We start from the raw sequence: 12318 nt of genomic DNA on the forward strand, positions 1-12318 counted from the left end.
GCTGCATTTCTGACTTTTCCTGCGCTGTCATGGTTTGTTTTGAATGGGGAGGATGGAAAGGAATGCTTGAAATGTCAAGCGCGGCATTGGAAAGTCTGTGGGAAAAGCTGCAGCCTGTGAAACTCCAAGTAAAAGAAAGTGCCTGAATGATAACCTTTTCCTAAATCTTTACTCACCTTCATTGCACTTCAGATGGTTGGTTTTTCTTTTTGTTTTGTTTTGACAAATTTGTTTTTTCAGCTGTTTGTTGACAAGTTTTGTCTTTTCTTCTGAAGATACTTCTATTTATGACATTTCCCTTATCGCATTGCATCCCTATATTTTCCATTATCTTAGTGCTCTTTTTAACCAGTTCTGTTCTGGCCAGACACTTCATCAGCTGCTTAGTTTCTCACTTTTATTAGTTCTGCTGTAATCCAAGGTGCAGTGCTTTATATCTCCCTCACAAAGCATAACAAAACCTAAGCTTTTAATTGAGAAAGTTCAATCTTAGTATAAGGCTTTATGCGGGATGAATCTGCTGAGATGCAGTTGCTTATTCTGCATGAAGTTGTAACGAGGATTTTCTAACTAAATGACCCTTCGGTTGTGTTTGTTTATATTACCCTAATTTAATGCTCCTTAATTCTCTTATTATATACATCCTTGCTTTTTGGTTGAAGATGATCTCTAAACTGATGAAAAATTCCACTAATCTTGGCAGAGATCAGCCCCTGGCCAACTTCTGATTAAAGCTTGCTTGGCATAAAAGCACTCCTTTCCTGCAATTGTCTCCCCCAGCACAATAAGCTGGTCTCTGTCATTTTGTCTGAAAGGGCAGCCACAGGCTCTCAGCTCAAATGAAGTACTTAGAATTATGTTAGGATGTAAGCAGGCTCTAACAGGAAGCAAGGAACTGCTCAGGAAGGTCAGGAAACACTTAGGATCATTGGAATTTTCTGTGCTCTTCTGAGATGTTAGGACTGCAGAAATTAATGTATTTAACTCTTCTAGCATGTGATGTGGTTACATCTGCACTGTTTCTGTGTGCTGTTCAGCTGAACCTGGAAAGTATGCCAGGTAGCTGCACTAAACGTAGTTTTGAATTCCTTGTATGCTAGCCCTGAAGTGGTCAGGCAGTTGCACTTGGATCTCTTCAGGTCCTTTTCAGCTGAGTTATTCTATTCAATACATTTGTACATATGTGCATAAATATGTGTGTAGTTGTAATACTCTCATTTTTCAGCACTGCCATGGCCCAACTAAAGTGTTCTGAATTGTTAAAATGAAATTGCATGCTTCTCCTTCTAATGTGACTGTTTAAAGAAACAACAACAAAGTCTCATTTTTTTTTTTCATTCAGTCTTCCATAATCAGTATGTATGCATAGTGTCTGAACTGAATCTGTCTCCTCCCAGCAAGGATCTAGATGCATGGAGAAAAGTGCAAAATCTATGGTTTCTACATTGTTTTTTGCATTCTGTCCAATGCATGACATTTTGGATGTTGCTTGGCTTGTGATATACTGAGATTTCATCTTTTGTCTTATCTTCATAACTTACAGCTCGGTTTCAGAATAGAAAGCTACTTACTAACTTTATCTTTGTGTTTATATATAAGTTTAAGCAGCCTTTGCTGCAGAAGTTTTAAAGTGAATGGTGCAGATTTTCCTCCATGTTTTAACTTAAATCACACCCAGAAAAAGTTAAGAATGTAATGGTATTGTTGTTTCTTTTGTGTATTGTATTTAATTCTGTAATTGAAGCCATGATACAGTACAGTACAGAAGAACTTGCAGATTTTAGGGGAATGTGTTCCAGTAGTCCTCTTCATTGTAAGGTCTAAGCTATGGTACATGGCTAAACTTGGGTGGAAGAGGTGCAGGTTTCACAAGAGGGCTTGCAGCTGGAAATGGTTGCAGCTGTAGCTGCCTAGGGACTGAGGTGAAGAATGAAGAGAGCAGAATGTAATCTGTGGAGAAACTAAGGTTTTATCCCTCTGCTGGTTTATTTTTGCATACTTCTTTCTCATGTTTTGCTCAAGTCAAATTAAAGTCATCGCTAAAATGAAAAGGGATGATAGGTTAACTGGATTTTTAGGAGATATAACACCAGACTGTGCAAACCTTCTAGGGATTCATGGAAGTTTCCATATGAAGAAACAAGTGCTTTTAAGTGTGTTAAGATTCTGGTACTATTGGAAAGGGAAGAGAGTGATGATAATGCCATACATAATGGTGTGTAAGCAAGATATTAAAGGTCATCTCTTAGAGGTGTTGATATGTTTTCTGACAGTCTGCATCATTAGAGAGAAGATCTCCATTATAGCGAGATGAGATTTGAAGTGACATAGCTACGCATAGCTACATTTAATGTCTGCGGTGTGGGGAGGATGTTGAGTGACCACTTTCCACTTCTGTCTTTATTTAACAGGCTTAGGAAAAACAAAAAGAAAGACAAGCGCGCGAGATGCCTCTCCCACTCCCAGCACAGATGCAGAGTACCCTTCCAACGGCAGCAGCGCAGACCGCATTTATGACCTCAACATTCCAGCCTACGTCAAATTTGCCTATGTGGCGGAGAGAGAGGATGAACTGTCCCTTGTCAAAGGGTCCCGGGTCATTGTCATGGAGAAGTGCAGCGATGGCTGGTGGAGAGGGAGCTACAATGGACAGATTGGCTGGTTTCCTTCGAACTATGTGGTAGAGGAAGTTGAGGAGGCCACAGCAGATTCGCCGAGCTTTCTGAGCTTGAGGAAAGGCGCTTCCATGAGTAACGGCCAGGGCACCAAAGTACTCCACGTTGTTCAGACACTGTATCCATTCAGCTCCGTCACAGAAGAAGAGCTCAATTTTGAAAAAGGGGAAACAATGGAAGTCATTGAAAAGCCAGAAAATGACCCAGAATGGTGGAAATGTAAAAATTCCAGAGGGCAAATTGGTCTTGTTCCTAAAAACTATGTAGTAATCATTAGTGATGGTCCTACCATTAACACTTCCCATCCACCTCAGATAAGCTACACGGGACCATCTTCTACCGGACGATTTGCTGGAAGAGAGTGGTATTATGGGAATGTTACCCGACATCAAGCAGAATGTGCCCTAAACGAGAGGGGAGTGGAAGGAGATTTCCTTGTTAGAGATAGTGAATCTTCGGTAAGTGATAATCAGCACCATGGTCTTTATATTAAAACGTGATATATGGTTTAGCAAGTGTAGAAGCACATGATTGTGGTACCCCAGAGAAGGACCTTTCATCCCGAAAGAAACAAGCAGTGCTTCAGTGCTATAAACTGATACATGTACTGTATGTGAGAATCAATCTTTTACAGAAATGCAGTGACATTTACATTTACGCGGAAATTTAACAACTGTGGACTGTATTATCCAGGGTTTTTTAATTAGCAGACAAGTAACTAGATACTTCAAGCTTCTGTCTGACATTTCATGTATTCCTTATATGCAATCCTACTCAAGTTTATAGCACTATGAGGAAAAAAAAAATTCTTGCAAATTACAAATTTAGACATTAATTTGAATTTAAAGCCAATTTAAAATGGGATGTTTGCATTGGTCAGTTTTGTTTTGCCTTTAATTAACATAGGTTATTAACATAGATTCTTTAAATTAGATCATTTAAATTATTGATTAAATTTCTAATTTAATGTACTTCTGCTCTACTTAGATTATTTAGGTTGTAATAGGATTAAATTATTGTATCTAACTGTTAGGATTATAACGCACAACAAAAAAGGTCAAGTCAGCAGCTCATATTCCTTGGAAATTGAGCCTTAGTAACATCAGAGGGGATATGAGTATTGATGATTAGGGATTATTATGAATCTGAAAGTTCAAATCTGAAATTACACTGAAAGGCCTTTCGTGTATGCTGAGGCCAGGGAAAGCATAGAGCCCTCAGAATTTAATTATCCCTTTACTGTGATTTTTTAAAAGGTAGCAGATTTTGGTAATTCCCCTATGCACCTTTGAAACATTACAAAAAGGTGAACCTTAATTTCTCATCAGAATTTTTCTGCGTTCATTGTTTCAACTGTAGGACCATTATTTCATGAGGATAAATTGTTTAGTACATACTTTCATCCAAGTATTCTGTTACTTCAGGTATGAAAATTCAAAATCCATATAGTTATGTCAGCTCAGTCTTTTAAGTTGAGGGTACAGTACTATTAAAAAACAGTCAGCTCCAGGCATCTATCTCTATGACATACGTGTCTCACATTTCTCCTGTATTGTGAATTAAGCTGATTTGTGATGTAGATTGCAAGTAGAAATTAAAGCAGTATGAACTGCTGTAAACTTAATTTAAAGGAAGGTCAGCTTCTTGACTCCTGCATGTCTTCAGGAGATTATGTTGGTTGCATACATCACTTCTGCTTAGAACTGGTGGTAGCCTGTAGCACAATTGGCTGTGGAACTGAGGAAAAACTGTTCCCCTGAACTGTTCCTTATGTAAGTGATTTCACTTTCTAGTCAATAGTACAAGTTGGCATTTTTAATACAATGCCTAAAATTTGGAATTGGCTGACACATTGTCTCTTGGTGAGGGAGATGAACAGAGGCTTTTAGCGACAGTACAAAAACAATTAAAAGACAGGGGAATTGTTAATTCTCTAGGATATTCTAAATACAAATTAAACCTTGCATTTTAATTTTTGAAAAGCATTGGTAGTGCATTATTATTGTTGAAGTTAGACTGATGTCTCTTTATTCCCTGAAATTTTGACATCATATTGATAAAATGGAGTTGTATAATATTCCATAATATTTTTGTGGTTACAGAAAATTGAGTACGTTTCAGGCATCTTTTCTCAAATGATTTTTCTCTGCAGCAGACATGAAACTGTCAGACTGCTTTGTTCAAAGCTCTGTTTTTAAGTTCCTATTTCTGCTTTTAGTTAAGTATAATCACAAAAGGAAGACAAATGCAAATGAACCAGAGGGGACCAGAAAGAAAAACAGAGATTTAATGAAAATAAACCAGAACAGAATAGAAAAATGGTTAGAAAACATGATTTATAAACAGAGGCTGCCAGAAACAAGTTGCTTGGTCAACAGGAGACAAGACTGAGGTGGATCGTGCAGTTTTTCAAAATACAGAAAGCTACTAGAGGCTGATGGTAATCATGAAACTAACTGTGCAGATGTCCCCTCAGCCTGGCATCCTGTCTGCCAGGGACAGGAGGGTGCATAGGATGCAGCATACCCATGGTCAGTCTAGGCAGATGGAGGTTTACTTTCTGAGCAGAACGCTGCCTTTTGGGTTATCCTGACTGGTACTTATTGGTCATCTTCTGCATCCTGGGAAGATGCCAACAGGGCAGTTTGAAACTTAATGCATTATTAAAAATACAAGAATATGCACCCATTTCTTGGTGCATACCATGTCACAGTGCCCACTGTGTTACAGTTCATTTCCTTGCTCTTAAGAGTCTAAGTCTCGAGTAAAACTAATTTGCTTGAAAGGACGCAGTAACCTTTTAATTTAGTATGTCATCATAACACTAAACACACTTACATTCAAAGCATTTCCAAATTCACTCTCTCCATTGTTACTGGGGAAGTCATTGCTTCTGAAGCACAAGATTCATTCAGATTGTGGTCTTTAAGTTATTTCCAGCATCCAACACTTGCTGGAATCCCAGAAAATGTACTCAAATATCATATGCTCACATAATTTGTTTATACATGTTAATTATAAAATGTTGGGGATTACTAGTTTGTTTTCATTTTTCCATAAGTACCAGGAATTATCTAAAAAGCTAGTGAGTATACCCAGTAGTATCAGAGGAAAGCCATAACAAAGATACGTTTCAAGCTTATTGTAGAACAAAGATTTTAGAAATGACTTCTAAATTCTCGACTGTTGCCATATTTCATGTGCATAACTGCAGAGGCTGTTCAAGCTGTGCCTAAAAGTCACCAGGAGCCTCTGCAGCATGAGAGCCAAATGTCTTGATGGGAGAGACCAGGCTGAGCAGAGTCGTTAGCTCTCCTGTTTTGCTCATTTTTATATGAGGCAACACCTGCCTTTGCATTGCGTTATGAATCCACCTGTTAAAGCTGGTATAGGGGTTTTTCCTTTTTAGTCTAAAAAGACCCCATAGATAAAACGTTGAGTCATCCTGGTAATTTTGTGCTTGATTTCTGACCTGTTTTTGGTGTTTTTGTAGCCTGCTCTCAATATAGTTATGGGAAGTCTCCCTTATAAAAGTTTTCCTTAGGTTTCTTTGAGATCTGTGCTTATTAATAAGCTGTGTAGAGCTCTGTTTGCACAGCTGAGGGGATACTTGTGTTATTCTGCATTCACTTCATTGAGGAGGCTGTCATTTAAAACTGTACTAGATGTAACATTTTATGATATTTCTCTTGGTTTGATTATCACATGTTTGTCTCACAGCTAGACTCGTTTAGCTACAAATCTCATCCTCAGTTACACTTAGATTGAATGGGTGCTGCCGCATGGAGAATACCCTGAGATGAACCCTGTTCGGTAGCTAAGCGTCTGATTAGCTTCCTTAATTACGAAATACTATTCTTAGCATCATAAACCTGTTTGAACCATTTAAACCCATAGTTTATGTAACAGGCACAGTTACTGGCTGATAGGTTTTGCCAACTCCGTTGCACTTAGGTCATGTTGCCTTAGTTTTTGGAGCTGTGAAAGAGGAGACTGAAGTGGAGCACACCTAGTTAGAAAAAGTGCTTTACAAATTCAGTCCTCACATGAAGCAGAGAAGCAGCTTTTTCTCAAACCGGTCACATTTATTAGCATGAATGAGGGATCCGATTTCTTTGAACCATTCCAGGAGCAGTTATTCATTAGGAAGTTATGCCAATAGTCCCATGGCTATCAATTTAATACCAACCCCTGGAGTGGCAGGGGTTGGTATTGGGGGATGCCGAGAAATGCAGGTGCATTACAGTGTTTGAGGATTGTAGGTGTGACTGGACTTGTGCCAGTCCACTGAGGCTACATTTAGCTTCTTTGTTCTTTACCCAGAAATTGTGCCAGCAGGGGAAGGAGGCGAAGCTTGTATGCTTTTTGAGGTGCTAATTCTGTAGCTCTCGGAGTGTCCCATATTTTCCTGGAGTTTTAATCCTTCAAGTGTTGGATAGAAGCTATTAAATATGGCAACTGTTCAAAAACTGCAGCGCGTCATATTCTGTGATATGCTGTAATTGACAACTACAGCGGAGAGAAAGAGTAAGTTTAGCTTTAAAAACAGGCTTCAGGAAATAGCCTGGTGGGTTATTCTAAATGGAAGAATAGGAATTTTATTAGGGCTGTATTTGAAGACTGGTGGAGCTAATTGATGTTTCTGACCTGCATAACATTGATTTGAGAGCATGTTGGATGTTACATAGAATATCTGTAGGTATCTAATTAGGATGAGATAAAGGAATTTTAACTCTCCCAGCTTGTTCTTTCCAGCCTGACCACAGACCTTTGAGTTGTGATGTCTTGGGTTTTTTTTGTTGTTGAGGTAGATGAGTAGGAGGGAAGAACAAGTGAAACCTGAGCTTGGAACTTGAAGGAATTGGGGAGCCCTAGCTTGGGCTCACAGAATAACCTGAAAAAATGACAAAATCTTCTGGAGAGGAAAGATAGTGGTAGGTGAAGCTGGATTGAAATGAAGTTTGGGATCAGTAAAAGGCTTTCAGGGGGAGTTATTTTTCCCAGCGTTGCCACTTCAAGTAGAAGTGTCTGCTCCGTTGTCAAATGGTAAAGAGGGAACTTTCTATCCTGATTTGCCTTATTTTCAGCTATATCACTTTATAGCTTGTCATGATAAAGTTTTCTGTCTGTATTGATGACCAAAGAAGTACAACTGAAGGAGCATGTTCCTGCCTGTTGTCTCCCACAAGCTGTAGGCACGGTCATGTTAGTCATTAAGGAAGAATTAAAGGATTCTGAAGTAATTTTAAAGAATTTTACACGGGGACTGAGGAGCTGCAAATGCGTAACAGCCCATCTTCAATTTTCTGTTTTAGGATTCCATTTAACTTCAGATTGAGGCCTTCCCAATTATGACAGCACAGAAATATTCAAAGGTTCCCTGCCATGAGGCTATGCTCTGTAATTCCATGGCAGAGTCATCAGTGACTGCAGGTTTCAAAGATTAAAGTTCGCTTCTGATGTGCCTTTATTTACTGGCATGTGAGGCTTTTATTCCTGGAAAAGTTAGTATGCAAACATCTAAATACAGCAATTAATTTAAGAGGGAGAAGGGAGGAAAAAATGGCCAGCAGTTGAAACAAAACAGCTTAAATAGTAAATAAACAGAGTTGGAGCAAATCCAAAGAGGACAGCAGGGAACCAATTCAAGCTGCATCAAACCAGCATACTTTAGAGCAGTAATGTTAAGAGCTCTAATTAATCTGCAGATATATTTTTAAAACAATTTTTTTTAACCATCTTGCATGCTTGATACAGTGGGGAAATACCAAAATAAAAGTAGATTTAAGTCTGGCTGGTCTTGCTGTTTGTTCTTGCATCCTGGCGAATTTACTAATCTGAGGCCAGTAAAGGGTTTCAGGGTTTCTGCAGCAGCTGTTCAAGCTCTTCCATCTCCGTGCACCGGATGGTGGCTCTCAAAAGAGTTAGATCAGCCTTTCCGCTATTTTTGTAACCAAATTAGATCACGAAAGGGGTAAACTTTGTAACATATATTCTGGAGAAGATAAGCAATGCTAATGTCCTCTTTATGCATGACTCTAATGAGCAGCTCTCAGGCTGGAAAAATGGACCATAGTTCAGGAAAATGACCATTCATGAGAGTTCATAACTAAAATGATGGGAAATGTATTTATGGTGTTGTGAAGACCACTTCATGACTAAGTATGGCTAATGCTTGGGACAGAGGTCTAGAACCAGCACCTCTGTCAGTACTGCGTCCTGCTGAAGGTGATGATTCTTAGGAAATAGTAGGAACTCATACATTGACATGCTTTTAACAACTGTGCTTTGTTAGAAAAGCATTAAAACTTGGTGAAACACGAAGTGATGATTTCCATTTTTAACCTTTGTCATAAAGATTTTTTCCTATTTCTAAAAACGAAAGATGTTTTCACCCAACATAGGCTTACCGTCAGAAGCCTCAGAATTTGCTCAACAAGATTTGATCTGTTTTCTGCACCTCAAGGAGCCTGTCCTTCAGTACTTGTCCCCATGCTGTCCCTTTGAAGGATTCCGTGGAGCTGCGAGGTGGCTCATGCTTGGAGCTTGTACCCTGAGCCACGCTGCAGCAAGTCCTGGGATGTGTTCAAAGCTGTGCTTTTGCAGACCTGTGCTTCAGCTCCAGATTTTTCATTACCCTTTGGCTGTTCATTAGGACTAGGAAGATGTCCACTGAAACACAGGCTCTGTGCCGGGGCTCCTTAGCACAGCCCTGTATGCAGGGGTTGTGCAGATCCAGGAGATTCAGCTAGATCCTGTCAGATTTTTAGCAGCGTGGATGGAGTAGGATGGAGAAGGAAGAGAAGCTGTCAATGCTAAAACAGTCAGGTGAGATTCAGGGTACAGGATTTGGGGCTGCACGGGATATGGGGGATGTGTGTGGCAGAGACCCACATCACTTCAGGAAAAGAAAACACTCACTTGGATAGATACTCCAGTGTGTACCAGACCCCCAGTACATCTTCCCAAAGCAAAGCTGGTGACTGTAATGACATCGGGAGGTTCCCACTCCCCCGCTGTGCTGCAGCTGTGCTGGAGCAGAGCTTATGCATGATACTGTGAACCGAGTGCTCCCTCGTGGGTTTTGCTTTGTTGGAATGAGAACAGTGATCTGGTTCTCAACGCTGCCAGCTGTGTGTGGTATAGGACAAGTAGTGGGCTCATGTCCCGCCTGTTCTAATAGCAGCCTTCTCAAAGCAACCACTCACCAAGACTGAAATATTTATCAAGATTAATCGTGCAAAATTGCTCCGTTCTGGATAATTTAATTAGTGGTTAAATTTGTCTTTCATGGATGGTGGCTGATGGTGTGGTTTGTACTATATTTTTGTTCTGTAGCTTTATCTTATTAAGAAAAAGGTATACTCGGTAGAAGAAATCATTTCCCATACGTGTGGTGATGCAGATAAAAAAGACGTCTTTTCTTCTTGTTTTTTTTCTTTTGCGATACAAAGCAAGAATGGCCCTCTAGTGGTCACAGCTCAAAAAATAAAAATAAATAATAATTAAAAGAAATGATACGGGGAGTTTGCTTCATCTCACCCAAGCAGTACTGCAATAGTAGCTTCTCCAGGGCTCTCAAGCAAAAAAACGAAAATGATGAAAGTTTTTCACTTCTCCGTGACATTCTTGTGCTTCTGCATGTAGGAACTAAGATAATATTTGCAATTTAGTCATGTAATTGGCAGCTTCAGACTGTGCATCTGGGGAGCTTCACTTAAATGACTTAACTGTGCACGTTAATAACGATGGCAATTATTTATTGAAAAATAGACTATTGGGTTTCTTAAGTAGCTAAAGCACTGAGCTGTGGAACAATGACTAGCACAAATTATGCTGTCAACTATATTTCAGCTTGTTCCTGAAACTACAATACTGTGCCGCCTTCTTGTTCACGTTTATGTGACTCTTTTTTTTTCTCTTTGAATTCTTCTCAACAGCCAAGTGACTTCTCGGTATCTCTAAAGGCATCGGGGAAGAACAAACATTTCAAGGTGCAGCTCATGGACAATGTCTATTGTATTGGGCAGCGTCGCTTTAATACTATGGATGAGTTGGTGGAACACTACAAAAAGGCTCCCATCTTCACCAGTGAACACGGGGAAAAGCTATATCTTGTGAAAGCACTTCAGTGACGATGAAGATGGACTTGGCCACCCAGGCCTCTTCTAACTTCCAAGCCTTAGGTCCTAAAATCACTTTTATAGAGCAGAGCAATATCCGAAGCAGGCTTAAAGAGTAGGCTCTTTCTAACGTGTTTGCTCTGTTGGTTGTTATTTGTCCTTTTTCGTTTGCCTACTTTTGTGTTTCAGTTCTGTTAATCTCAGATCACCTCCCTTCAGGTTGAGAAGTTCACCTCTGTGGCCATTGTAAGCACTCACTTCCATGTCCGAGTTCTAAACTCCCCTCTTCTGTGTACGTTTACATAGTTAGCTCGGATAAAGGAGGGGGGTTTGCAATTCAACCCAGTGTTAACCTGTTCAAATTGCTCACGCAGACATACAGAACTCTTCATTAAGAGACATCGGGCACAGTTTGAATGCACTGAGGCTGCAGCTAAGTAAGTGAGATATAGTAGACATAACAGTTGTGGCTGTGAGTTCTGTAGCTATATTGCTTACCAGGTAGTATATTACAAAAACTCCTAGTTCCTAGAAGCACTCTTTACACTGTACTCTGCTATTACATTGCCTCTCTGACTCTTTGCAAAGAGTACACTAATTAAAGCGTTTTGTAATAGTACTTCTTAAACTACTATGGTAAGATTGTAGTAAAAGAAAACTATCTAGTGTATTTTGGTCTGTAATTGCAACAAAGAGAAATTTTATTTGAAAGTTGATTACTAAAAAGAGATTCATTGAATTGTAAAGACTGAATGTTTTGGTAATCTACAACCAAATGTGCCATCCACATAATGCTTTTTCCTCTTGCCCTTCTGCTTGTTTGAATTAAACAATTATGTATTTAATTCTCAAAGTAATATGTATCTGTAGCTGATTGTTGACACTAATACAGAAGATTAATAAAAACTGATCAGGGGACAGGGTGGGGTGGGCTTCCAACACTATATATATATTTGCTTTACAGAAAGGAATCTTCAGGTTTTACAGAGGGTGGTGTGATTGGTAGGAAGAGACACACAGAATGTTTATGAAGAAAATGCTTTTTTCTCTTTACTTTACATTTAAACTCCTTTATGGTTTAAATATACAGTCTTTAGATGGCACACTCCTGAGATTGAAGAAGGGATCTTGAGATCTCAAAATCTTGCGTACTCAGTTTTTTGGATATTGTAATAAAAAAGGTATTATGTCATGATGGAGTACTGGGTTTATCCTTGGGTGGTAGTCCTGGTGTGTCTTTAGAAAGGTCAAATAGAGTAAATTCTGAATTTGTCTGTCTTGGAATGTGTGTGGTCTACAAAGAAAATATCTGCAACTGCAGAGTTCAGTTTGATATGAGGCAATGTCTAATGAGCTCCACGATGATTCTCTGTGATACGTTTGTTCATAGCTTTAATGAAAACTGCAAGATGGAGCCCTGTATGGTACCTTTTTGGTATTAAATCTTCCCTACTGATTTTGTATTTCAGCCAGCGGTGATCTGTGCATAACTTCAGCATAGGCAGAGCAGGCAGCAGCTC

General features: G+C 39.4%; 1 protein-coding gene across 1 annotated transcript in view; it reads left to right on the forward strand.

Annotated features, from left to right (window-relative positions):
- Positions 1 to 11990, forward strand: part of NCK2 (NCK adaptor protein 2) — a 52664-nt gene extending 40674 nt beyond the window's left edge. The window contains exons 3-4 of the mRNA XM_021414069.1: positions 2412 to 3133; positions 10616 to 11990. Of these exons, the coding sequence (XP_021269744.1) occupies positions 2412 to 3133; positions 10616 to 10810 (917 nt within the window). The 3' untranslated portion in view covers positions 10811 to 11990. The remainder of the gene's footprint in view (positions 1 to 2411; positions 3134 to 10615) is intronic.

The sequence above is a fragment of the Numida meleagris genome, chromosome 1 (genome assembly GCF_002078875.1).
Source record: "Numida meleagris isolate 19003 breed g44 Domestic line chromosome 1, NumMel1.0, whole genome shotgun sequence".
In the NCBI taxonomy this organism is placed as follows: domain Eukaryota; kingdom Metazoa; phylum Chordata; class Aves; order Galliformes; family Numididae; genus Numida; species Numida meleagris.